This window comes from Genypterus blacodes, unplaced genomic scaffold, assembly GCF_046128005.1.
Source record: "Genypterus blacodes isolate CSIRO-AG114 ecotype Tasmania unplaced genomic scaffold, CSIRO-AGI_Gbla_v1 ptg000015l_1, whole genome shotgun sequence".
Taxonomy (NCBI): domain Eukaryota; kingdom Metazoa; phylum Chordata; class Actinopteri; order Ophidiiformes; family Ophidiidae; genus Genypterus; species Genypterus blacodes.
In genome coordinates this window covers 1,582,838-1,610,397 of record NW_027466829.1, presented here as the reverse complement: position 1 = coordinate 1,610,397, position 27,560 = coordinate 1,582,838, and the positions used below count along the sequence as shown (strand labels likewise).

General features: G+C 44.0%; 5 protein-coding genes across 7 annotated transcripts in view; 2 read left to right on the top strand and 3 right to left on the bottom strand.

Moving 5' to 3' along the window:
* Positions 1-1,800, bottom strand: part of srgap1a (SLIT-ROBO Rho GTPase activating protein 1a) — a 62,935-nt gene extending 61,135 nt beyond the window's left edge. For all 3 annotated transcript variants that reach the window (XM_076169615.1, XM_076169624.1, XM_076169632.1), the window contains exon 1: positions 1,157-1,800. In XM_076169615.1, the coding sequence (XP_076025730.1) occupies positions 1,157-1,220 (64 nt within the window). In that variant the 5' untranslated portion in view covers positions 1,221-1,800. The remainder of the gene's footprint in view (positions 1-1,156) is intronic.
* Positions 1,801-2,495: 695 nt separating this feature from the next.
* rxylt1 (ribitol xylosyltransferase 1) lies at positions 2,496-6,144 on the bottom strand. Its single transcript, XM_076169645.1, has 6 exons — positions 5,918-6,144; positions 5,589-5,777; positions 4,961-5,063; positions 4,487-4,801; positions 4,197-4,367; positions 2,496-3,607 (listed from the first exon to the last, which is right to left on the bottom strand). The coding sequence occupies exons 1-6, from the start codon at positions 6,063-6,065 to the stop codon at positions 3,205-3,207; spliced, it is 1,329 nt and encodes a 442-aa protein (XP_076025760.1). The 5' UTR covers positions 6,066-6,144; the 3' UTR covers positions 2,496-3,204.
* Positions 6,145-6,359: 215 nt separating this feature from the next.
* Positions 6,360-7,700, top strand: LOC143015607 (cytochrome b-c1 complex subunit Rieske, mitochondrial-like). The gene is made up of 2 exons (XM_076169657.1): positions 6,360-6,582; positions 7,050-7,700. Exons 1-2 carry the CDS (start codon positions 6,471-6,473, stop codon positions 7,658-7,660), a joined length of 723 nt encoding a protein of 240 aa, XP_076025772.1. The 5' UTR covers positions 6,360-6,470; the 3' UTR covers positions 7,661-7,700.
* A 372-nt stretch (positions 7,701-8,072) lies between these two features.
* Positions 8,073-10,021, bottom strand: LOC143015615 (protein C19orf12 homolog). The gene is made up of 3 exons (XM_076169665.1): positions 9,855-10,021; positions 9,523-9,683; positions 8,073-8,971 (listed from the first exon to the last, which is right to left on the bottom strand). The coding sequence occupies exons 2-3, from the start codon at positions 9,680-9,682 to the stop codon at positions 8,706-8,708; spliced, it is 426 nt and encodes a 141-aa protein (XP_076025780.1). The 5' UTR covers position 9,683; positions 9,855-10,021; the 3' UTR covers positions 8,073-8,705.
* A 1,034-nt stretch (positions 10,022-11,055) lies between these two features.
* On the top strand, positions 11,056-18,533 carry uri1 (URI1 prefoldin like chaperone). Its single transcript, XM_076137428.1, has 11 exons — positions 11,056-11,447; positions 12,853-12,887; positions 14,637-14,715; positions 14,867-15,002; positions 16,069-16,160; positions 16,245-16,344; positions 16,461-16,653; positions 16,746-16,995; positions 17,134-17,285; positions 17,391-17,622; positions 17,766-18,533. The coding sequence occupies exons 1-11, from the start codon at positions 11,376-11,378 to the stop codon at positions 17,952-17,954; spliced, it is 1,530 nt and encodes a 509-aa protein (XP_075993543.1). The 5' UTR covers positions 11,056-11,375; the 3' UTR covers positions 17,955-18,533.
* Positions 18,534-27,560: the final 9,027 nt, after the last annotated feature.

The following is a 27,560-nucleotide window of genomic DNA, read 5'->3' as shown; positions in this document are numbered from 1 at the left end:
AGATGGGTAAGCATGACTAAAGCGGGGGTGGGGGGGTTTGTCCTTCGTCATCTCTTGTCCAAGCATCCCCCCTTTGACTGAGCATCATCCTCTATTACAGGCAGAAAGCCCTGAGTCATCCTCACGGGGGAGAAGAAAGGGTGCAAGGTTGCTGAGCATTCCTTGCAAATGAGGCCATGTGCTCAACCACATGCAATCTGGTGATTCCTCAAGCAGCGGCGGCGCCGGTCCCTCCTCTAACCCCCTCGGCGCCCCCCGTGAACGCCAACCTACCTCTTTCTCCGGATTTTTTAAGGCTGGACACCGAATCGTGAATAGGTGGAATTTGGGCAGAGCTAACACAACTGAGGAACAGAGATCTTTGGCTGGGGGCCAAATCCCCATGGTTACCCCAGGAGCAACCAACTGCCTCTTTCTTGTGCTTGGTCTGTCTGGGGATAAAGTAGTGCTACTCTGCATGCAGGGTGGATTCAAGGAGACAGAGGAGACAAGATAAGTTAGGGTGGCCTCATTAAGGTGTCTTACACACTTCTAAATCAGGGCACCACATAGAAGCTTTATGCTTTGCGGTGAGTGTGTGGGGTTGTGACATTGAGTGGGGAAACAGAAAGATGGAGGGAGATAGTGAGAAATGTAAGGGCTCTTCTGAAGTGCCCCTGAGCAACACACTGAATCTAAATACAGCTGCAGGGGTGTTGCTGTATATACTGCTGCATGAATAAGCCTCAATGGTAACAGGTTGTTACAAACATCACCATGATAAAAGGCACCACCTCAACTTAACAATGGTGGATAAAGGTTGGAACCATTTTGGATTTAGTACATATACATTCTATTTGATTTGAATGAGATAAATGTTGTTTACTTCACACTCAATGAAGCTAGTTCTGTATTCTCTTGGCTACTGGTGAATCTACTATCTTTACATGATGATTTTGAGAGATAAACCCGTTTACTCGTGTTAATTTGAAGAAAAGTTGAGCTAAATTCGAAGCTGACGTCGATATTGGGTTGAAATATAAAAGTAAAGATAAGTAAATGAGGATTGGCGCTTTTATTTACCAACACACATCACTGGATCGATCATATGCAAGCTTCTCCGTCTTCCACACAGGCTTTTCTCTGCTTCTAATAAGCTAAATGAGCTTAATCTTACCTTTGACTTGACTCTCGTACTCCGTGATGATCTCTTTATCCTTTTTGAACCTCGGCGTGGACATTTTCAGGCTGATCGTGTCCGCAGCTTGTTCTTAAACTTCTCGTTAAAAAAAACAAAAACTGTTTGTCAACAAGCGGGATCCTATAACAGCCGATACATCCCACGCAGGACGAGGAATGGACGAGACTGAGAGAAAGTGGGAGAAAATTTTAACACTATGAACAAGATCGCGGCTTGAAGTTTGCAACAGGCACGACAGAAAAACGCTTAGTCCTTCATTGTTCTCTCCTTCTTCTTCTCCTTCTTCCTCTGGATACAGCGGGGCCAATGCGCAGCCTTGCTCCGACCGAACGGATCCACTCAACTCCTCTGAGCAACGGGCGCCGCGCAACAGCAGTGCGAACGCGAGAGGAACAAAATCACGCAACTTTCAGGCTTTTCCGTGGAAGGTTTTTCAAAACTCTCCGCGGTTCCGATTGAACCTCAAAGTGGATCATCAACCCGACTGGAGTGCGTGAAAGTGGACTTTAAAATCGTGCGCATGTGTGCTGGTCGTAGTAGTGCTTTCCAGTTTGGGGCCGACACACACTCTCTCTCTCACACACGCATGCACCGACACACACACACTTCCCCCCCTGGCCTCCCTCGACGTTTTCTCTCCCCCACCTCACCTCCCAGCAGTAGGCTCAGAGGCACACGGGGCAGGCCGAGTGCAGCCTGCAGGGAGAAGGAGGGACCTGTACACTCACAGCACATGTCACATTTGTGTTGTTTTAATTTATTTATGTTTTCCCTGTTCAAGTTTGTGTCATCTTGAGTTGGACCATCACGTTAGGTTAGTTCCATCCATGATCTAATTGAATATGGCGTATGATAAAGATAATACAGTTGTAAATCAGGATGTAACAGCATTCAAATTCTAATATTCTACATTGTAATAATATTATTTTATATGTTAATGAGACGTAATAAGTCCAGGGGCCCACATAGGTCCAGTAACAGTATTCAGAGGCCCGATATTTCCTAGGTACAGCCCTGCAACAGAAAACGGTTACGTCATTTGCATCCCTAAATATGATCATGTATTAGTATAAGAACACTCGATTACACACACACGTCCAAAACATATTCATATTCTACAATAATTAATCAATAATTCTATTTAGTTAATTTCCCACACACAAAGTAGGAAGATATTAAACGTGTTATATATAAAATAAAACATATATAAATCCATGGACGGTTTATATGCTGCTTCTTTTTGTGTGGAATGTGCACATTTGGATCAAGCCCGTAAATTGAAACCTCTACTTAAATCACTAAAACAAGAAAAGAAAAAAAAGTCAGTCGCTCTGGTTAACTTGACCACAGCGCCATCTGCCGGTGAAAAAGGGACACGAGGAAGGCTTGATTTTCCTCCTGACGACACTCCATTTTGTTTATTGCACTGTCTATCAACTCCATGCACCACAACACTGAAATAATTGAACCGAGCTGAAACTTTTTTTTTGTTTAGGCCATAAATGTAACACATGCTACAGCAACAGCAGCCATCCAAGATACAAAACTGACTTATCTACCACGTTCAGTCCAGGCCAACACCATATACAATCATCTCCTTATCTCCTCATCCCACTGTAGTGTTTCCTTAAATTTATATTAATAATATACAAACAGAGGTATAAAACATACGTATAATAATATAATAATGGAACAATGTAAAATCAAAAGGCAGCTTATCATTCCTTTTCTCGTTTGTCTCTAAATGTCTCTGGATTTTGATCCACTGTAGACATTTAACTGGTACAGGAACAGTAATGTCAAGGGGCATTTTGAGACTTTTCACTGACTAGTAGTGACATCACTCTGACTTCACATGTTGACATCACTCTTTACGTTATTACCTGCACATTATATCAGACTGACCACAAACACATTCACTACACAAACAGGCTAAACCATTTCTCCTTACACCACAGAATAAATTAAACCAGTGCGTAACGTTTCTCTTATTGATCCTCTTTTATCTTTTAAGATGTATAAATTCAACCATTTTTGAAGAAGGTCTCCTCAATGACCTCAGTGAACCTCTCCTTCATCTGCTGACGGAAGCTGGCGTACCACTCCAGCAGCCTCCTCCTCCTGTCCACCCTCTGCTCCTGGCTCAACGCTCTCTCCCTCTCCAAGATGGCCGGCAGCTCCTTCCAGTCACTAAGGAAGATGAAGGGAGCGCCTGCGGCTTTGAGCAGACGGAGTGGGGCGCTGGGCCCTGTCGCGCAAGCCCCGGGTGTCTGTGCGTCCTCCACCACGGGGACTGAGCCATAAGAACAGGCCTCGTAGATGCGGTAGCACTCTGCGTTGATGCCTACTGGGCAGAGAGTGAGCTCACTCTGAGCCAGAGCTGTCTGGTAACGCCTCAGCGTGTCTGCTGTCTCCTGAGGAAGCCACCTGAGGCAAAGGAAGAGGTAAACACACTGTGATAAGCATAGAAAACTTGTAGATGATCTCTACAGTTAAACAAGCATAGTTTAGCTGCCAATAACATGTGGGTTTCTTAACATTATTATTTGTACTACAAATTAAAAACAACAAATGCTCAAATGCCCCAAAATCCTAATGTAATTATAATGTCAACACAAATACAAATACACAACATTTTCACACAATTTTACCTTCTACATGGATACAGGAGGAAAACCAAAACGCATGACAAATATAAAGCCATATAATTAAACCTGGGGTGTCTAGGCAAACAGTAAACTTTGCATCTCATCAGCCTTTTAAGAGATCATCATCATCGTTTGTGGTTAATTAGTATGATTCCTGTTCATTTTAGCTCATATCTATTCTAACACAATCAGGTTAAGATGACGAGTATATTATTCAGGGTTCCCGCAAACCTTGAACACGACAGCCCTAAAGGATTCAAGAAAACTAAAATAAGCTCTGTTATGTCGTTACCCTGTTTATAACTCATTTAGAATTCATCCAACAAGCTGTTGATGAGACTTGAAGAAAGCTCAGACTGATGACTCACTTCTCCCTGGCAGTGGTGATGCACTCCTTATCCAAGCCAGTTTGTTTAAGCACGTGCATGAGTGTTTCCCTGGAGGAATTTTTGTAAACAGTTCCAAGGAAATTACAGAGGTATGGTCTGTCCGACGTAATCATCTGGGCAGTAGGCCTGATCATCGGGAATTGTCTGTACCTGTACACAGACAGAAGAGATGTAAGGCATTGTTATTTATTTAAACAACCCACAAAATTTAGAGGACCACTGAGTACTACTGATGTACTCAAACAATACCACTACACTACACAACATACGTGGCGACACCGAGCGGCCACTGGAAGATGTCCTTATCGTTGACCCAGGGGCTGTCATACACTAGAAACAGCAGATCCACAAAGCCGCCGCTTCTCTTTAAATAGGGACGGATCCAGTCATTAGTGCAGTGCTCGTTGCCCAACAACACCACAGCCACGTGTGACACGGTGTGAGACTGTACAAGAGCTTGAACGTGCTCAAGCCACCGTGTGGAGTAGGTGACCTTCTGCTGCTCGCGGCCGTTCAGGACGAGTACCAGGCTGTTCATATCCACAGGGACGTGGCCCTGGACCACAGCTGGGCCTGTGTAGAAGCTACAAACAGAGATGCAAGAGAGGAGAGTGGTTGAAGGAATTGGTGTTTCCCTCTTTCACAGTGATTGTTTTATGATGAGGCGCATTGCATCAAAGTTCCAAAAAGCAAAATATAGGCTTGAGTTTAGCGGTTTCTTTTAAACATCCCACCCATGTTACCTGAAATCGATCTTTCCTGATTGAAGTTCCCCTTCTCTCCATTGTGCTACTTTGTCAGTAGGGTTGAGTGGTCCTTCTAAAATGTGTTCCCAAAGGTAAAGCCCTGAAGAGAAAAGATTTCAGTTGAGTTTGCTGCTCTACTTCAAATATTAATATGTGCAATCATATTATGTTGTGCCTCGCCAATCGTACAACTATATAAATATGAAATGTTGCATATATGTTGGTCAAGGAAGAGTCGATCAGGTCTTCAGATGGACTCAGATCTGTATTTGAATATTTGTCTATCAACAATCAATGTACAGTTAAGCTCTGATCCAGGGATACAAACTTCATCTATCACCAATGCGTAGCTACTTATTAAGCAGTACAACATTATTTTGACATAGATTCAAAATGTACAGATGTAGCAAATGATGATACATTCCACAATTCTGCTATATAATGAATTCCCAAGGTAAATCTGTGATCTGATTTAAAGGTAGTGACACTAATCAATCAAACATACCCCACAACCTAAGATGTTTAATATCACCATCTTTACAAACCCTGGGTTCTATAATAAAGTCTGAAATCGTACAACCTGTATCTGTGCTTGATTAATAGGTCTGTGTTACACATGACTCACCTATTGCAGCTTTCCCCCAGATCTGGACCCTGTATCTTTTGGCTTTGTCCTTATTTATTCGTCCCAGGTGCTGCCTAAAGGTCTCCCTCTTCTTGTTGAGAGCAGAGTTATATTCCACCTCCTCATCCTCCCATGGATTCCAGTCTTCTGCTCTGACTGGAGCAACAGCACCGGCATCTCTAGCGGCACCTGGAAAACACCAAAGATCGTCGATTGTCTTATCAGTTTATGAGCGCATACTATGTTTTGTTTAATCTGCCATGGAAAGAAACGATTGATTAAGTGCGAATGTGTGATTTTTCCTTGTATAATCTGAATTTGAGCGTTACCCAAGGGTGCTCCTGTCTCTTTCTTCACCACCCTGTGGACACGGGAGATTACTTTGGTGCTAAAGAACACACTGTACGCCGCGTAGAGGGAAAATGCCACGTATGCAAAAATAACAAGCAAAAACAGTTTTCTTTTTGGTATTTTCATTTTCCCCCTTTATCAGTTTACCTCAGGTTACCATTGTTAAATTCGTCTCCATATTTTTTTTTGTGAAAGGGGCCGTTGTTTACAGCCTGAGGACCCCTTCAAATAGCTGACTCACACGACGGCCTGTACGGAAATGGCTGTTCTTTTTTTTTAAATAATTCGAATGTCGGGTATTCTGCAACAACAAATAATCATACATGGATAGAGAAATAGAATAGAAAATTATATACTGGCCAGACTCTAAAAAGCTAAAACCTAACGAATTATATAGAAACAAAATGAAACGGGCACCAAGCCGTAAAGAAGCTGACCGAGATTGAGGAGAAGCAGCTCAGAACACACACGTTCCCGCTAGTAAAGCAAGGTCGTAACCCGGCGGCGGTGCGGGGCTGTATTTCTGCTAATATGATGTCTATAACCGCTCGTTGTGGGATTTTCCCCCCGTGCTTGCATGCGACAAAAAACACAATGAGGAGGTTGATGTTCCCAGGAGCAAAGGACGCGATGACCGCTGCCGGTAAGACAGAGCAAAGCTATCAGCTGTTAGCATGAGGAGGCTCGTCATGTATAAAGTGATATTCTGAAGTCTCACCACTTCAGAATCTCTAATTTCTAATAATAATAGTTACGCGTTATTTGTAGATTCTGTTTCTTTTTTTAGTAATTATTACTATTGTTAATAATTTCCAATGACACAGGAGTTCATGTACAGGAGCAAAACATCCTTACTTCAGTCTTGATGATAAGTCAATTTAATCAATTAAATGTCTTTTTGTTCTATTGGCTGTGGTCAAAGTATTTAGACTACAATCCTGAAACGTTTTATTCCATTCTCATCTGAATCGATTCACATTTTATAGTTACACACATATTCTTCCTTAACTCTTCTTCATTGTCACACCAATCATTATTTTTAAACAGTATGTCTCCTTTGACTTACCCATCAGCAGGGAAGAATGCATTAAATCCTTGTGTTCTTTCCAGCTCCAGGGGGTATCCGACTTGCCCACAGTGACATCAAGATTCCCGACTTCTCAGACTACCGTCGTCCCGAAGTCCTCGATCCAAATACGTCTTCTCGTGGAAGTGGCGACGAAAGAAAAACATTTTCCTACCTCATCACCGGAGCGAGCACTGTGGTGGGCATCTATGCAGCCAAGACAGTGGTCACCCAGTTTGTCACCTCCATGAGCGCGTCAGCAGATGTTCTGGCCTTATCTAAGATCGAGATCAAGCTGGGTGACATCCCTGAAGGCAAGAACATGACCTTTAAGTGGAGAGGCAAGCCGCTCTTTGTCCGCCATCGCACTGAGAAGGAAATTTCTACCGAGGCTGCGGTGAATATTGGCGAGCTGCGTGACCCCCAGCACGACCTGGACAGGGTGATCAACCCCAAGTGGGTCATTGTACTTGGAGTCTGCACCCATCTGGGGTGCGTGCCCATTGCCAATGCTGGAGAATTTGGAGGCTACTACTGTCCCTGCCATGGCTCTCACTATGACGCCTCAGGCAGGATTAGAAAAGGTCCCGCTCCTCTCAATCTGGAGGTTCCCTTTTATGAATTCCCTGATGAGGACACAGTTGTGGTGGGATAGACACTAAAGCGCTCTGTGATGATGACTCGCTTGGAGATGTGAGGTTATAAGAAAGTGCTGTCTACTAATAAAGATAGAGTTCCATCTATATGAATGTTCAGTTATTTTATCTTTTCCTCTTCAATAAAGATATTTTTCATCCAAACAAATGTCTGACTTTCCTACGTGTTTCTCATTTCACAGCAGAAAACAGGCTTAATGTCCAAAACAGAGGAAAAGGGAATTGAAGCAGACGTTGAATGACACCAAATTGTGATCTCTAAGATTATTTAAGGTTGTTGACATAGATTCTAAAAGCCTGTGTGGGGTTAGGGTTTGTTTACAAGGGCACACAACTTGCCTAGAGCTACACAAAGCCTCAAACATCACTGGCATTCATGAAAGACCATATAACAGTACGGTGTTTCCACAGAATGCAGCATTCAAGTGCACATTTTTATTTTTAATTAATGAAATACAATATATGTTCAAGCATTGATTCAGTGATAGAAATGTCAAAACAATATCCTGTAAACAGATGCTGGTAACTCCTATCTATTATCAGCGGACAAGATGATGCTAGTGAGATACAAAATCAATTCACACCAACATCAGATCATCAAACATGAGATTCAGTGCACTTGATGCCGACTTAGTGATCATCTGCTTTCTTTCAGATACAATAGCGCCCCCCCTGCAATGGTGGAACATTGTAATTGCACAACTCATAAGGCCTCACAGTACATTTCAAAGTTAAAGTCTCAATTATTGAAGGCATAAATAATTCCTTCCACTCATAACAAGTACACTGCCGTTAATAATTCATCTAGATATATAGCTGTTTGAATTCACAAAAGCAGAATTGATGGTTTCTGTGCAGTTTAGAATATGTACTTTCATACCTATAAATAAATAATCCCCACAATAATTAAGCCCTTTAAAAAAAGAAAAAAACCCACAATAAATAATCCTAGCTTCACAAAGAATCCATTTCATGTTCATGATTAAGACTCCAGCCACCTGGTAATGCAGGTCTTGGATCAAGGTGTCCCTGTGTGTTTTCATACTAATCCACATAGTGCACCTCTGCCTGGAGCTCTTTGGTGATGTACCCGAGCAGGGAGGCTGTGAGCTGCTGCTTCAGGGCGGCGTTGCCCATCACCAGAGCACTGAGCTGGGCCAAGTCCGTCCACTGAAGGTCTGCCAGGATGGCCGTGAGCGAATCGTAAAGCTGCTGCTGCTGCTGAGGGCTCAGCTCCATTATGATTTGAGGCAGCGGTCTGAATTGCCCACTGGTTAGCCAGCACCCCAAAAGGCCCCCGACAGCGCCACCTACAGGATGATGTTTTAAATTTATGATGTAATGTACAGAAATATGGTTCATAGAAAAAAGTATGTGGAAACCTAAATATTACATCGATAGAAAATGGAGCTGCCCCCACCTGCTTACTTCTAAATAGATTTTCTTATCTGTCTGCAGAGATGTATATCCATTCAGCCATACATAAGAGCACTAGTGAGGTGAGGTAATGATGTTGGCTGATACACACTGGTTGACATTAGGCCTTATCGCTCAAGGTCAGGGAACAGGAACTTTCACACCCAAACTGCTGCCCCAAAGTGAGCAGCATGTTACAGTCTCACATATAATATGATTCAACATGAAGATATTCCTTCAATGGATTTATTATCATTATTCCTCCTCTACCACTAAATTGGTCAAACTATAAATCATAAGGAGCGTCCCCATACTCTTGGCCATGTAGATTATTGACAAGTCCAAAAGTCAAGTTGATAAGCGCTGTTGGTTGCCAGTCATAAATCAATGGAGACAATGGTGGACTGTCACAAGAAAGGGAAATAACTTGCATTCCTCCACTTACCCACTGCAATACCGAGAGGACCTCCAACCAACCCTCCAGCAAAGGCCAGACCCCCTGCTGCTGCTGCCCCCTTCCCTGAACCCTTCACCGTCGTCTGGATCTGCTGATTGGCAGATAACTCACAACACAGCTTCATGACATCATCAATTCGCTGGCTCATCCTGTGAATCACATTATAAACAGTCAAATGGTCAGTATGTTTAGAGTGTGTGCTTATTGCTACATTGAACAGCCTTGATTGCATCACACAACACAGCTGAAGGTAACAGTGGCATCAGTTACCCACTGCTATCTGTAACGCGTAACACATGTGGTGGTTGTTATTAACGTACCTTGTTTCGTTATAAGAGCCTCATGGATGTTCGCTGTGGGTCTCTTATGAAAATGACTTGCTGTAATGTCCATGCGCTATTTTCGGCTAGTCACTTCTAACATTAATGTTGGTGGTAGTCGCAATGCCTGATGGGACAGTGGGGCTCACAAAAACAGCTGCCTTCAATTGTTCCTTGGAGATCACATGATCAAGTTCTTCTTGTAAGACAAAACGTAAACAAGCGTTAACTTGTTGTATAAATACATATAACTATAATTGTATTATTATATTTGATAAACTGTGTTGGATTTAGCCACATAAATTACTATTATTCGCGTAGTTGTAGGTCAATATGTTATTTTAACGGTCGAGGAGCCAAACGATGTTGTCATTTCCGACAGTTCCTGAAGGCAACAAAAACAGCCAATGGTCGTGAGAGGAAGCAGGGGGCTGGGACCATGGCAGTATTACTTTAATCTCCAGAATCTATGTTTTTAGAACGATGTGATTTCTGCCGATTTGCAGACGGAAGTGTATGCCCTTAACCGACAAATCCCACTGCAAAGATGATCTGTATCAGCGTTTTATGCAGCTAAAAGCAGACACGACGAGTCAAAGGTGCAAAGACACCATTGCTCGTCTTCCACTGCGTATCATTGTTCGGAAGTGACCGTGGTTGTCATTGCCATATTGATAGTTTTTACATATAGATTTCACCATTGTTTACATTCGTAAAATTTCAAAATTTACCCAGAGTACACTGGGCGATAGAGATACAGTTGCGTGAAGTGACCTACATTTGACGGAACAAAGCAGGAAACAAATTCCTTTTTTCAAAATAAAATTATGAACGTAAACAGAAAAGAACATTAGTCTTCAAATGCTTAAAAAGAAGCGCACACTTTGAGAACCACCGAACTTCACCAGTGATCTGTTCTTTGTGCATACTCAGATGTAAATATTTCGTTGTACGTTATATTGTTTCTGTATAAATTCATGTTTCATGTACAAAAACAATATGCAAACATTTTGGAAAAATGTGAACCCCAGTTATATTTGTATTATAACGATGCATGGGTGACTGATATATTTGTATTTACCCTACTTTGCCATGTTGTATGTATGCTTTGCATTACGTGACTGTTGGTTTTTATTAACCGACAAAACGCCATCGTTCAGCCGTTTAAGCTTTTATTTTGAATGTTTCCACCGGAATACTCGCTTTGATTCCCAGTACGTGACGGTGGTGCGAGGAGCGTGGTGGCGCAGCAAGAGTGGCCAGGAGGACAATTTGCTAATCTGTGGAAATATTGGAAACCGTGGGTCTTTTTTGAAATGGTGCAGAAATCGTGAAATGAGCGTGTGAAATGGTATCACTTCCGACTGCGTGGATAACTATCACTGCCCCATGGATGTATAAGACCAGAGCGGGTCTGAGGAACCACATTCATAAACACTTCTTTAGGACTCACAACAACCCCTGAGCTTTGTTTTGGGGTCATTAAACACAACAGGCTCCGTTTGTGCACCTGTGTGGACAATGGCGGAGAAAGGTGAAATGGGCAAAGAGCATCTCGGAGGGGTTGTCAGGCTCCGAGAGGAACACGAAAAGGTAAATTATTCATCCGGAGCCAAGTAGTCCCACTAGCCACACGGCTACTGGCCACGCGGTGGACCAGAACCCACTGCTTGCCCTTAAACATAACATGTCGACCTTGTGCATAACATGTGTCAAACATTCTCTTGCAGTGGTGTGTTTACAGCTCATCGACACGGCTCGCCATGTTCGAGAAACTTCCTTCTTTGCAGACGCTCACATGTTCCAAGTTTGGCTCGTGACGGTTGCCTGGAGGCACCTTTTAGTTTCGTTTCTCCCCGTTAGATGGTTTACCTTTTAATTTCAGGAATTTACAGTGTAAACAATCAAGATGACTCCATGAAGTTTTATAAATTTGTTCTCGGCCTGCTATGCGAGCTAGTGGCTCATGCACGTGAACGCCCCCTGGATTGATGTTCACTAAGTGGCCTCTTTATTAGGTACACCTCAAGTTCAACCCGATTTAACACTATTACTATAAAGTAAAATGTATCTGTGTTAACCTGACTATGTTCAGATTGTGTTGACGTTGTATTACAGAGGTCTTGACGCCACTCATGGCAACAATCACAGCCATAAAAGTATCTAAAACTCTATCCCCCCCTTTCGTGTGTGAATGGATTGGACCAAAACATTAGAAACACTTTTCTAATCAATACAGTAGTCTTGTATAACAGCGTGGGCACAACAATAACCACTGAGTTGAATCAACATCTCTCTGATACAAACACAGAACATCATCAGCTTCACAAAGATACATTTATGCACAGGTGTATCAAATAATATCTCTTATTCCAGGTCTACTTCTGTGGTAAATGTGTGAAAGTTCTGGTCTGAATAATCCCATTTCTTTCCCAAGGTGTCATTCATAAATGTTGTGATCCAGAAGTTGTAGTTCCTCTTGTTTTGTTTGTGGGACCACAAGGAGCTACATCAAGAACCCTTTGAAGTTCCCTGCAATTTGTGTGCATTTAGCCTAAGGGCCTAATGATCCAGCACGTCAACAGTCAAAAGGCTTTACGACTCTTCCTCTTCTTCTGACCTCTTGGGTTGAGTGAGTTTGACAGCTGTGTTTGTCCTCAAACCCTGTCAAGTATTTTGTTTGTGTATCTGTATGTGTGTGTGATGATTAAATTAAGTTTAAAAAAAAAAAAAAGGAAAAAAGGTGAGTTCATTTGTGGGTTTGCATGTTAGTATTTGAAGTGCCAGTCAAGTGAGAGCTGTAATCAGAGATTGTTTATGAATTCTGTACTTGAGTCATTTGCTTGATAAGTTGTAATTTCAGTCCTCAGCATTTCTATGTTTACCGCCGATTACTTGATGCGCTGTGATTCGTGCCAAATAGATTATTTCATTATTGCTGCAAAGTATGCATATTCTGTCCGTGTGAATCATGTTGAAATGATTTGTCCCAATACAGGTGGTGAGAGACTGTAAAAGTCGGATTCAACATTGGTAAGTGTTTTTAAAAACAACAACTATTAGAGCTGTCACAGTTTTAATCAGTACATAACACCAAGAACCCCCAAAGCAGCTTGATGAAACAGGTGCTGATAAGACACATTCCTGTTAAGGTGTTAAGAAAACTCATTAAAAGTTTGAGAAATGTCGGAAGTCAATTTCAAATACTGTTGAATCCCTGTTGTTTTTGGATGTTTACACGCATGCTTTTGATGTACAGAATGATTTGAAATGTCACGTATAACATTATAGCCAAAGTCACATCTAACATGGATATGTGGAACGGTGCCATGTTATTGTCGCACAATTAAGTTCACCCTTAATCACATTCATGACTTGCACAGGTAATTAGGCAGGATGTGGTGCAGCACTTGGCCTTTGCATTGAGAGAGAGAGAGAGAGTGAGGTGATCCCTGAACAATCACATGCAAGAGTTTCACCCAGTTACCATATCGACCCAAAGCCAAGTTCCTGTTCAGGTTTAGAAGCACAGGTACAGGTAGAACCAGATGGAAATGTTGACCAGGCACAAACACACACATGATCCCTTTGTTCATTCTATTGGTGGCGATGATAATTCTCAATATCATAGCAGCTTTGAAGTAAGCGAGGTGTTTGTGTTCCTCAAATGAAACGCACCTGCTGATAACGCCCACAAATCCTCCTGTCTGCAGAATTGTATCCGGGGTTTACAGAAACTGGGTTGCTACCTTAACCAGGGTTCTCGACTTCTGTGTTGTTTGTTTGAGTGTTTCAGAACAAGAGACGCAGTGTTTCTTGAAAGGTCACACAGGTGCGATAAAAGACCATAATCCTGCTCCAGCCAGCGTGTCGTCCAGCTACTCCAGCTTCTACTGAAGCCAAGTGATTGTACAGTTACCCAAAAGTCCCCAAATTCCACTTTATCTCTTGGGTCTTGTGCACTTTTTCTTTGCCCAACCAGAAATCTCTTCTAATCACACAACCATGCTTAACACAATTACAGTTGAATTCCACATTATACAACTGCCAGAGGAATGGTACATCTCTGGACTAACAGACAAACACACAAGCTACTCATAGTAGGCAGGAGAAGAACACCTTAACTGTATAGTTGAGTCATGTCACCGATACACCACCTGCCCTGTAACAAATATCACACACATGTATCAAGTTAGAGGCAAAAGCGCCCAAAGGTGACAGTGAATCTTAGACCTCGATTCATTGTACGGCTCCAGTGAGTCGTGTGTTAAGCTGTATTTACAGCAGGGCTCTACAATGGATCACTGTATAGAAACCAGTGAGCAAAACATGTAAAGGAGGATTATAATGGACTTTTTAGAGGCGGGGTGCATTTGTTTGGTTTGAAAACACGTCGGAAAACTGCATTCAGGCTGCTGCCACCACCCAGACAGCTGACATGAAGCTGTGATATTTCACCAATTGTCTTCCAAAGTATACACAACCGCACCAGCACCCATGACTGTCACGGTGGCGTGCAGGGAATGTCAAACATGCACCTTTGGAATGCAGAATTCCTTTTTATATTAACTGCACATCCTGTGTTATGGGCAGCAGATGGAAAACAGGAGCTGCTCTCTAGCTTCACAATGTCCAGGTTGAGACTTTTTGTTCTGTTAAATGAAGCGAAGCATGTTGGATACTACAGTGAAATGGCTTCAGAGCATCGCTATGACATCTAAAGAAAGACATGGTTTAAATATTAGTTGGACTAACGTGACTGTAAATTGTCTGATTGTGCAGGGAAAAGGTGTCGGGCGACTATGAAGCACTGAAGGATCGCCTGCAAACTCTACCAGATCAACTCTCCTATGACATAATGGTGAGTTTGACATAAATAGGGCGGAAAACACACACACACACACACACACACACACACAGTCTCAGTTTTCCTCTTCACTATTTTGCCACCTGCCTTCATTTTTCACACTGTCCCTTCCTGTTCTTGCCTGTCCGCTGTGCTGTAACCATAGGTGCCGTTCGGCCCTTTGGCCTTCATGCCCGGGAAGCTGGTGCACACCAACGAGGTCACCGTGTTGCTGGGCGACAACTGGTTCGCCAAGTGCTCCGCCAAACAGGCTCAGAAAATAGTGGATCACAGGATGACATGTGAGTGTTGACACGATAATTTCCGCAACTGGCGTGCAGTCAAACACTGAGCTCGCTCCACAATGCATGCTTACATCCACCAGAGGGCGCTGCTGCAACAGGTCTTCAGCTTTTCAAGGACCTGTGGTTAAATCATGAATGCCACCAAATTCATATTCGTCCTTGCTGTTTTATTATAATAGGGATTTAAACAGATATTGTGCAAAGATAGTTTTATGTTAATTCCAACGTATTGCCACTTCTGAAGAGTTATAGCTGACATGCATGGACAAACAGGTCCTTCATGTGCCTGTGTGCTCAGTGGACGAGTCGCTGTGCTGCACGTCGTATGTTTGTGAAATCTGTCCATACCAGTTCCTCTCCTATTGTTAAGCCAAACGCTGACTGTGCAACACGCTTTTGTAAAATGTAAGAAAACAAAGCATGTTTATTCTAACACTCCTGTTGTGTGTGTGTACTTCGACTACCTTCTGCTCACTCTACATTTGGGAAATCTCATACCCAGTCAAACGGGCCTGAGTAACGATCTTTGATGTGAACATTATTAGTGTGTTTAGTGAAGCATAAAGGCGCTGCCACAGCCCCGTCCTCAGCTATTCGCCGCCGCCCTCCCCCCACTCACCCAACCCCCAACCCCCACCCAACCATCTCCTGACCCTGCCCAGCCGCTATTACAGAGCTAAGTGCTGTAATACAAACACGGCTGGCTGAAATGTGTCAGACAGCGACGGAGTTGTCAGGCCTTCTGCGCTTGACCTTTCCTCACTTCCAGTTGATGCGCTGACTGGAGGGGCTCCCAATCGCCATGGAAACAAGGGCCCTCTGCTGCTATTAGTAAAGGGCTTAATTGTTGCGAAGATTTAATGATCCGGAGTGCAATTTGGGGCAGAAGATATTATGAATTGTTTGTGTCATCGTTTTCTGTTTCCCTCCCTGAACACGTTGAGGGTTTTAACTCTCGAGGAGCCAAAGTGTCGCGCTCCTGCCTCATATCTGATCTTTGTTCTGATCGTCTCTTCTGCTTCCTCCATGCACATTCTAATGATCACGCACTCGTTCTCTGCAGATGTGAAGAGCGAACTTGACGATCTGTCCAAGACGGCGAAAAACTTTGAAGCCAGAGTGGGATTTGCTCAGGATTGGGAAACCATCTCAGGCGTAAGAGTTTAACCCTTTATGTCGCCAACATGGTGTCACGTGGGACAAAAGGTAGATTGACTGATGTTTCTTCTTCCTATTCAGCATAAAGGAGACTATGTTGACATCAGAGAACAGGTTGGGAATGATGCTGGTGATGATGTCATTGATGATGCTGTTGCTGTTCCTGCTGCTGCTACTAAAGGTATATCTGTCAGCCCAGTAGTGCTGGTTGGTTGTTCATTGTTGGATGTTGCATCAATCTGACATTTAGCCTGAAAATGCTGTTGCACGAATCAATAGTTTGCTTTGCTTTAACAGGAAAGCAAAGAAAAGCCCATAAACCCAACTCCAAACCCAAGGTGGAAGCCGTGTTGGACGTCAAAGAGGAGTTGGAGGAGGACGGAGAAGAAGCAGACGGAGGCGGCAAAGGAGGCGCCACGACCGAGGAGGAATTATGGGCGAGGTTGGACGAGCTGGAGAAGCTGGAGGAGCTACAAGACGAGCAGGACAGGTACATAAAGCCACTCAGGATGGTTTCCTGTCAGAGAAACAGACAGCACGTGTTCTGTCCTCCTCATAAATCCAAAGTGCTTTTTTTTCTAGATTATCTGACAACGCAGAAATGAACGGCGAGGACACGACATCCTCCTCCTCCTCCTCCGAAGAGGACAAGGAGGGAAACGCTTCTCCCCCGTTGAATGGGTTGGGTCAGAAGCCGAGCTGGCCCTCCATGGCCAACGGCAAAGCGCCGCCGGCACCCAGCGGAGACAGGATGCGGGAAGACGGCGACGAGGAACAGGAAGGGAACTGTTTGCCAAGCATCTACTTCTCTCACACCGTCGAACCCAAGAAGGTCAGAGAGATGAATTACCTGGAACGTTCTGAGTTATTTTCGGCCAACCTCTGCTTCATACCTATTCTGCGTTGCGGTCGTTGCCCGTTTTGTCTCGTCTCACCCCCGTGACCCGTCTCTCTCTCTCTCTTTCTTCAGGTGAGGATCAATACAGGCAAAAACACCACACTGAAGTTCAGCGAGAGGAAAGAGCAGAAGGAGCATTCAAAGAGGAAAAAGAAAAACGGCCAAAGCAACGGTCACTCACATCACGAACATCACAAGATTTCGACGCCCACAGACATTTACAGGTGACGACAGCGTCCACTCAACCCGCAAACGCGTCTCACAGCTTAAGTAGAATAAACAAATGCTGACCTGAATATTAAACCGAGTCCTCCTTTCCTTTGGTTCAGGTTGTTTGTGGACGTGAAGAACGGCGAGCCCATTCCCAGGAAGTCCATTCTGAAGTCGCGCAGCCGTGAGAACAGCGTGTGCAGCGACACCAGCGAGAGCAGCGCGGCCGACTTCGACGAGCGGCGCGTGATCGGACGCAGCTACAGCCACGACGAGGGCGACACCAGCGACGGCATCACCGAAGAAGACAGTCCCATCATGCTGCCGCACCACGCCGCCAGTCGGTTTGAGGTGAGGTCGCGTTATAAGCCAAAGTCACCATCATCTGAAGGGCAAAGACCGATTAGATGTTACAGCTCTGATGATTCTACACTTCTACAATAAGTTCAGTTCTGTTTGAGGTGACAGTCTCTCCATGTGTCTCTCCTCTCTAGGCCTTCTCGGGCATGGTGGTAGAGAAAGACCCGATGCCCTCAGCTGTTCCTCATCTCATCATCGCCCCGCCCGCTCTGCCCACCATACCGGAGCGGAGCCGCGAGGAGGTGGCCCCCGACGCGGCCCCGCCCCAGGAGCCGCCCAGGAGAGTGTCCAAGTTCAAAGCCGCCAGGTTGCAGCAGAAATAACTGACAGAGACAAATTTCTACGGATAGCAACAAACGTCTTTTGTAAACACCTTTGTTTGTGTTTCCTTTTCTATGGGCGATAAACTGGACAGACCACAAACTTTACTCCTCCCATCTCCAGACTTTATAAATCCATCGCTCTTACCGCACAGGGTTCCTGTCATTGATTGATTACTTGTTTTGTGAGTCCGTCAGCTCATTGCTTTCAAGCTTTACCCTTTACCTTTGCCTTGCCTTACCGCGTCTTAACACGCTCCAATCCTGCGCCCCCACAGCATCGTCGGCACTGAACCATCTCTTTCTCTCTTTCTCTCTGTTATGCTATGGTGTTCTTAGGACGTATTTGAACATGTCTGGTGCTTTACCTCGCTCACCGCTTCATTCGTCAGACGTCCCGCACTTAGATGAGACGGTAGCGCTTAAACTTTATGATCAGCGGTCGCTTTGTTTCTTTAAATTTAACGTAACCAGGTGCAGGATGTCTGTCACCCTCTTCACCTGCCTTCTGAATGTATTTCCTCCTTTGTAGCCAGCTTTGTGTTAAGACAAAAAAAAAACAATATTGATGGGAACTTCGAAGTACAATAAACAATTTTGGACACTTTTCTTGTTTCTTCTCTCTTTCCTGAAAGAAAGTGTTACATCATTCTGCAGCTATCACATATCCCCCTTATCTTATAAACACATTTTAGTAAAGCATCTCAACCTCTTTACACTGTAGATTCAACTGTCAAAACTCACAGATTCTTGCTTCTGGTGTGGAGCTCAGAGAAATAAATTCAATCAAATCTAACTGGAGCTTTTTCCAATCTTTAAGGTTTTAGTTGTTTTAATGCAAAATGAGAAATATTGCAATACACGCTACTAAGATTGAAAAACACTGAGCCCGTCCTTTCAAAGTGAGCGTGGCAATGTGTCAGCAATTCAGGATCACACTTTTTGTTGTGTGATTTTTCATAATTATTGAGAGAACCAGGGAGAAATTGTTAATATATTTAGTGGAAGTTTTCTAGTTTTTGCCGGGCTGGGATGAACCCTCGCTTCTGCACAAACAGTACAGTGTAAGTGTGCCGTTAAGGACATGACTTTGCGTTTACGCGGGTTAACTCCTTTAACCACTATACTTCATCTCCTCCAAGCAGCTTTAATTAAAGTTGCAGCTTGAGAGTTGAAAGGCTATCACTCCCCCTTTTTGTTAAATGGTGGGAGTGCAGGTCTCTGATAAGAAGCTTTTAAACAGATCCTGAGGAGACACACACACACACCCCCCAACCCTCACCCGCCCTCGCCACACCACCACCACGTCAGGATTATTGCTCCAATATGAAAATCCAGGTAGCATGAGACAGATTAGGCAATTCTTAACATGCTAGTGTTGTGTCGGTGAGACAGATCAATGGATTTATGTAGGTTAAGCTGCGAAGGTATATGCTGGTAACGTAACGCCATTTACTATTTCAAAGAAACCCAGAATACAAACTATGTAATGAGCTGGAACATGCGCCAGATCTACATTTCGGGGATTAAGGGGGATTTTAAAGAGTTTGTGTGATGAAGGATTCAAGCAAGGCATTGTTGTCCGGACAGGTGTGGGCCTATCAGGGTAAGGGAGGGGGAAAGAGAGAGAGAGAGAGAGAGAGAGAGAGAGAGAGAGACCTACAAATGTCAGGCCAATGGATGAAACAGCAGCCAGCAGTGCTCCTTCACTGCTATTAAAATACACTGTAAGATATAAAGATCCAACTTCAAAGTGTCACACACCCATATCACATAAACTCACACACGGTTCTGTCATTGTAATGGGTTTTAAGTTCTCATACGCTTCAGATTCTGTCAACATAACTCCAAAGCCTAAAGCTCATTTCTAATCAAAACTGCACAGAGAATCAAAATGGTTTCTCAAAATTGGAGGAAATTAGACTCGTGAGGTACGTGGGAATGTAATTCTCCTGCTGATTACGATGCATTACATTAATTACTTGACAAGTTTTAATCCTCATAAATTAGCAAATAAAGTGATTGTTTATCAAAAAAAGGAGAAAGAAAGAGAAATAACCTACACGACCTGTTGCATAGTGAAGGTTACCAAGTTTGCAGAAGTAATTAATTACACTATATTTACTGTATATCACAAATATACTCACTAATTTCAACAGGTATATTAGTGCATAAAAGAAAAGAAAAGAAAATAAGACAAAATAAATGCTGTATGAATTAAGGAACATGTATAAAGCAGAATTTACTGGAATTTAAAATAACTTATAATAATAATAATAATAATAATGTAATGATAATAATAATTATAGCATTTTAAGAAGCTTTAAACTCCCTCACATCAACTCCAGACTTAACATGCAGACACAAACAAAATCAACTATAAACTGTGAAACCCATCGAGCCTTTTACGTCACTTCCAAATACCATAAAGCTGTTATTGTTGTTATGGTTACAGCAGGTAAACGTCTGATCAAACTTAGTAATGCGTGCTGCTGCTGCTGCTGCTGCTGCTCGGAGGGGGGCGATGGATGGATGAGCCCCCCCGCTGCCTTGGAGACGCCGCGGCGCACTTTACGCATTTTACGCACAGCGGCGTCAGGCTGTTACACTTACACATCAGTGGCCAGATGAGGGAGACATACGGCTTCGGGACATGTTGAAGTATCCCGAGTAATATTTTAGAAGATTACATTAGCTCTTTATATGCAACTGGAATTACTACGGCAAAAGCGCGCCGCTGCTCGCTTTCGTCTTCCGGTTGAGGGAATCAAAAGGTGCAGAGCAGTCAGTCAGTCAGTTGGCAGTCAGAGGGGGGGGATTGTTTTGGGGGGGCTCGATCCGCTGCCTGTTTTTTTTTATGATCAAAAAGCGTGCGGAGCGTTCCGGATCCGTCAGTCAGCAGTCAGTCAGTCAGTCACTCCGCTCAACATCACTGAACTCCAGCTGTCACTTCGTCTCCGCGCCGCGCAGGTAAGACGGATCACCGCCACTTATCACCGGTTAACTCAAGTTTATTCGTCCGGGTGAAGTGTTTAAGTTTGCGGGCGAGTTGGATGGTGACGGACGGGCTCTTTCCCCCCGCGGAGCCGCCACTGCTGCTGACGGCGTTTCGAGAGGAAAAGTAAGTAATGGCGAGTGCGAAAGGTGAAAATACAAATTTATATGGAATTCACTTCGATAGCGTTACTGTCAGATAAAGGCTGTAACGCGTGTGTGTGTGTGTGTATGTGTAGGATGTTTCCTGGGTGTTTATTTGCACTTATGTTTTGCGTACCGGAGACACGATTTGTCATGAAGATGTTCAATTATGCTTTCATTACGCCCTGCCATCTTTCCATAGTATTTATTGCGTTGTATACACACAGTGTGTACGAGAGCATAAATCATCAAATATCCATTTTGCTAACCCCCCTGTTTACCATTCTGGAGCCCAAATCCCATAATGAAAAAGAAAACGCAGCTTATTTTTACTGTGAAATATACAAACTTGTCTTGATGATCACTGAGGAACATAATGTGATGTCAGTGATGTCATTTGGATGAAAAAGAAAAGAGAATATGTAGATTTCCATCCACAGGTTTGTCTGTATAACACACACACACACAGCTTGTAGATGTTTGAAGATGATAGAGATATTGCGTAAGGTTATTTATTTTTTTGTTGTTATTGTTTTTGTTACCTGTACAGTGTGGCATTGCTAGTTTTCAGAGCCACCCTCACCCTCTGCCCCCCCCTCCCCCCCTCCACCTCCTCTCCCCATCCAACCTCCCCCCCCCCCACCCCACCCCCCACCCCCCTTCCTTCCTCCTGTTTCCAAATGCTCTCCTTTGAAGCGATGATGCCCCATCTGTCATATGTGAGCAAAGAGAGACCATGCTCTGCTCTTCTCAATTACTGAATTCTCCTCTTGCCAGCTCCGGTGGGACAGGAGGAGGAGCAGGTGGGTGGCAGTCAGTACGATCAATCAACATGAAATATTCAGCTTTGAATATACACATCATTTACTTCTGCCGCCACCGCCGCCGCTGCTGCCCTTGTACGAAAAACCTTTCCCGGGAAAAAACAAAGAGTATTTTTTGGGGGCATTTTTCGTCTGAAGGTGTTGACGCATAAATGCAAAGGTTTGATGTCGACGTCACCTTCTGGATTTTACAGAAGGGTTGAAATCATAGACATCATAAGTGAGATCAGAGAGAGAAGGAGGCTGAGTGGCTGTAACTGTTTTAAATGTAGCACCACAGCCATTTTCTCATAATGCTGCAGTAAATTCAAACAGCTTACATGACAAAGCTCTGCTTGGCAACTTTCTCCCTCGGTGGAAGCACTTGTTTGAACATGAGGCACATGATTTGAATATCTGTAATCCAGGCTGAAATCAACAGGCCAGATGAACTTTTTGGCACCCTCTAACCACCACATTGAGCAGGATTTTCTCCCTCCAAAACGTCTAAGCTATTTAGACTTAGGCTTAAAATCACTTGAGAAGAAAAAAAACGAGAGGCAAAAGTTATTTGATTTGGCTTTTTCCCCCTGCAGAGCTTTGAAATCTTATCAGAGGAAAATCTGAACCTTTCCAGTCATTCAAACTCTTCAGGAAACTTTTAATCTCCTAAGTGTCTGCCTGGTGATAATAATATCTCTGTGATGTCGCCTGGTGAAATTTGCCCGAGCGCCGTGGCCTTAAGTATTTGAGCTATGAGGCAATACAGTGAAAAGCATAGCCCCCTCATATGAGAACACAACAGTGAATAATTAATAACCTTGCTCCCAATTCCAGGAAAACAATAGCATATTGTAGGAACACACTGCGCTAATTTAACTAGAGAAGGAAGAGAAAAAAAAAACCACTCGACAGCTTTGACAAAACGCGGAATGCATTGCCTTTGCTATAAAAGCAACGTCTTTATGAGTTTTGTTGTAGTTATTCTAACAGCCGTATCGCATGCTTTTCATAAAAACACTCCTCCGTTTCTATAAGCAGGCGGCAGCGCTCTCTTTGCTGTATATTGTTGTAGTGTAACGTTGTTTGCCTTTGAGATTAATCAGACCCCATTAAATACCATACTCTCACCTGCTGGCAGTATGCGAGGTGGAAGTGCACATGCAGGAAGCTATTTTCCACAGGCCTCCTCTCTTGGCTGTCAGCTCCCATTAAGGGGGAAGGTGTCATATCTGTAACACAGCTGAGTGCAGATGGCAGAGTGGAGGGGATGGCTCACCGATTTAAACAATGATTAATGAACAGAGATGGAAAACAAATTACATTGGACTATTGGAGGCTGGGAATTGTTTTTATGAAAATGTTAATTGTGTCTGCCAGGCTGATACCAAGGATGGGGGGAAGGGCGGAGAGAGGGCAAGACAACCAAGGGGCTACTGATAGGACGTCTACTACTCCCCTGGCTCAGATTATCGACACGTCTCCGCGTACCATGTTTAATACCTTACCTTTGCTCTAAGACCTCTAACGTGTCATAACTTTCAAGGTTTGGCTTTTTACGACGAACCCCACCAAGAATTGTCGCCCACCACCGCACCAATTAGCGTTATCTCTAATAATAAGTGGTTGTAAGTGACGAGAGAGAAGGCGCCCTGTTCTAGTTGTGATTATTGCAGGCGGGTGCAGCTGCACTACTTAGGGAGATGATGATAATTATTTTTCTCTTTTTTTTTTTCATCGCGGGTTGATTATTTAAGAGCATCATACACTCATCAGAGTAATCAGGAGAGAGTGATTAGTGGAAATCCACGAGGCTAACAGCTGCCACATTAAACACTTGCCTCTGTTGCCAACACACAGAGGCAGAGCCCTTGCACAGGACAGAGACGAAAGCACTTCACCTTCAACTCCAAACCTGCGCGTGTTTGTCGGAAAGTCAAGGCTAAGGGCACGGCGAGAATTTGAATAAACAGAGATTCCCATGAAAACGAGCGTTGTTGTGTACCAAGGTCGATCCTCGGCGCTTCCCAATTCACAGAACCGGAGAGAGCGCCGGAGGGGAGTAGAAGTTTGATACGGCATTTTTGGAAGTGTGGGAAATAGAGATAACCGCTGTGCAATGTCCTTGCCCTCATCCTGAATTGTCTCCCATTGTATTGAAATAAGTGTGGATGGGGAACATTGAATGCGCCATAAAGCTGGGGGGGTTGTTTGATTTGGCTCGCCATCTAACATCCAATCTGACACACAATCTAAAAAAAATAAAAAAGGAGGCCCCCCCGAATGGGAGACGCGTGCCACGGCCGTGTCCGGTGTTCGTGCTGTGTGGCTCGCCACCCGCGTCAGGCCCGCTAAACTAAGGGCTAATTCTCTTAGCCCAGATGTTGCCTGAGCACAATCCTGGGATCCCACTGGGTTGATGAGCTCAATCAGTGAAATGATGAAAAGATGATTTTGTCCCTGTAATTACAGTGTGTAAACTACTTAGCTAGGATTGCAAAGGAAGTCATTTTCTAATTACGCTGGTACCCCGTTGTCTAATGGTGGATGTTTTGTTGTTTTTAGAGAGCGCGGGAGTGAGAGAGGGATCGAGAGGCAGAATTTGCCCATGTATGTATGTGTGTGTGTGTGTGTGTGTGTGTGTGTGTGTGTGTGTGCGTGTGTGTGTGAGAGAGAGAGAGAGAGAGGGGCGAGTGAGTGGAACTTCAGGAGGGGTCTGTGCTGTGTTGCCACGGCTGAAAAAAGACCATCACGAGGGCAAGATGGCTGCCAAATGAGAGTTCATTGAATTATCAGCCCAGTTAATGTGCCTTGGATTATGCTCTTTGTTTGTCAGTTTTTTCCTGTAGATGCCTCAGCTTAATGAGATACTGTAAGTGGCATTACCAGACTCCTGCTGTGATTTTGTGATGACTCGTTTAATGACTTTTGTTTTAGTGCCTCCAAGTGCTTTGACAACAGAAAGTAGACGTCTAGTATTTCCTCCTCTTTATCGCTTTACGCCGCCGTGCAAATATTTACCAACGGAGGCTTCGACATGCAAAAACCCGTAAAGACCAAAATCCTACAGAGTTGCGCCCCGGTGTAAGTTATACTTTTTAGAAAGGGAAATGTGACAGTATGTTGCCGAGCAGAAGAAGCTCCGCTCTTTGAGATTTGTGTCTGTATTGGAGCTGGCTGCTGTCCTGCAGGGCGCAACCATCTGATGCAGCCTACACCATGTGGATAGGCTTCTCTTGTGCAAGGCATCCCCTACGCACCCCACACTGTTAACACACCACATCGTACGCCAAAGCTTTGTTCGTGTCCAGAAAGAACAGGTGGTCTGTGCAAACAAGAGCAACTGTTTACACATTAGTGATTTAAAATACAGTCTATATGCACGTGTGTGTGTGTGCGTGTGTGTGTGTGTGTGTGTAGACAGAATGTGTGAGTGGGTGTCTTTGCATGTGCACGGCGAGGGACGGCTCTAAGAGACTGTTTATATTTCCTGGGATTGCTTTATGCATGAGCGACCATTGGAAAGCATCAGAGGAACCTCGTAAAGTAAAGTTTAAACACAACGCGCGCTCACAAAAGATGGGGGACGAGATGTAAGAATCCTTCCGTCATTTGAAACACTTACAGCGACTTATTGACATTTGAATGAGTTTTCCTACCAAGTCGCCCGGGTGCCACTGCAGCTGGTCTCCACATAGCGAGCCTGCTGTTCTATCGTCTACCCTGTAGCTCCTCGTTCTTAACCGGCAGAACTGGGTTTTTTTATGTATTCAAGGCCGCTAATTTGCATTACTGAAGGAGACAAAAATAATCGGAAGACTCTCCCCACTTAAACACGTGAAATAGCTGAGTCCCTGCACGTCACCGCTGCACCACATGCGCGCCAGATTTATTTTTACAAGCCAGATTTTGATAGTTGTAAAAGGAATGGCATAGATTTACTGCATCCACAACAAATGTGTATGTATTCCTTTATGAGTTCTTTAGCTATTACTCACAAGGAGCTAGTTTGTCAGTGCTGTGTGTGCTCTTTCTGTGCTCTCTACTCCTCCAGTAATGAATGGCGCTGGTTAGACTATTCTGTCTCCGTCAGGCTTTTGGGGGGCCTACAGAAGAGCTCCTATAGGGTTTCATTAATCCGCCTGTCAGAAATATATGGGTGCTATCTTTTGTCTGGGTCATGGTGGGCAGCTGTGTTACCACTGCCCTCTTCCTTGTAGAGGCACTTCATCCCTTGACAGGGCAGTCCACCGGGTGTTCGGCTGGCAGATTTGGTGGGTGGGTGTGTGGGTGAAATGAGAGACAGGAGGCATAATGCATGGCACAGGGCTCTCACTCTCCCTGCTTATAAGCCCACTCTATAATAATGAATAAAACAGTTGTAATCTGCATACTTGGAAGTCAGGGAATTCCAAGAATTTCATCCGTCATATTATGTGGAATTTCCAAGTAGTTGGGACCACATGAAGAATGTGGGACTTGCGAATTATCACGCCAGACTTTATAATCAGGTATCAGACTGTATTGTTGGATATGTACGCCATCAGGATGCATTACCGTCACTTTCTCTCGCTCAGGCCTGGCTTGTCAGGTGTGTTTACCGTCAGAGTATCATCACATGTGCGCTGATCTCCACCACACTGTCCACTAAACGAATAGTCGATGTTTCACTTTCACTTGCTTGTCGATACAGCCTACCTCCTGTGTGTGTAGTGGTTACATTAGAGGAGTTATCCGCAGCTGTTGCTTACAGGTTTTTATCTCTCTGTTTGTTTGGTTTAGACTAAAGAATTAAATGAATTATTTACCCACTTCTGCTGTTAAAAAGCTGAATAACATTCAGAGGAACACAGTGTCTCCTCAGCAGGGACGGAGTGATCATAGAGTAACTACCACGTAGATATAAGTTACTCCTTCACCTGCTGTAGCTTTGCAGTAATTAAAAGAAGTGTAACCATATTGTGATTGTCGTCTAGTTCACAGAGCTCCCGTTGAATATGCCTCTGTCACATTGTGGGTCTCTTTATTGCCTGTGCTAAATCACACCTGCTCCTTGTTGGCCATACCTAAGAGAGGAGCTACGGTTACACGATGCTTAATAACAATCAAGTCCTTTCACAATCTCCCCCAAAAGACTCTAATCCAGTCTGACAGAGAAAACACCTGAAAGCCTCGTTTGCTGCTCTCGTCTCCTCTGATTCAGTAACAAACTCTGTTGACAACAACACACACACACACACACACACACACACACACACACACACACACACATGCGCTCAAGTGAAGTGATGAAGGCTTTGTACCGTCTCGCTATGCTTTGGTAATCAGCAGAATATCACTTTAGCAAATATGAAGTGGATCCACTGTATGCTAATATCATTCACTCGCTTTCTTCCTGTCAGATCTGATTAGGTTTGGTCCATATCCTTACATTGATTTCTGGTCTCCACACAAGGGTAAGACAGAGTAAGACACACTGCTGAAATCGTGCTTCTGCTGCAGGCAAGCCTCAGCTCTTTATCTGCTATGTGGTTTTGTGTACATCATTTTCATGACTGACTGAGGTTGCAGTCCAGGATGATGTAAGCCTGTGTTAATTCAGTGTGGACAGTGCGGGCTTTGTTCTGTGCCCTTTGGAGCTGCACTAGAGCTTTGCAGGGCTCGCTTA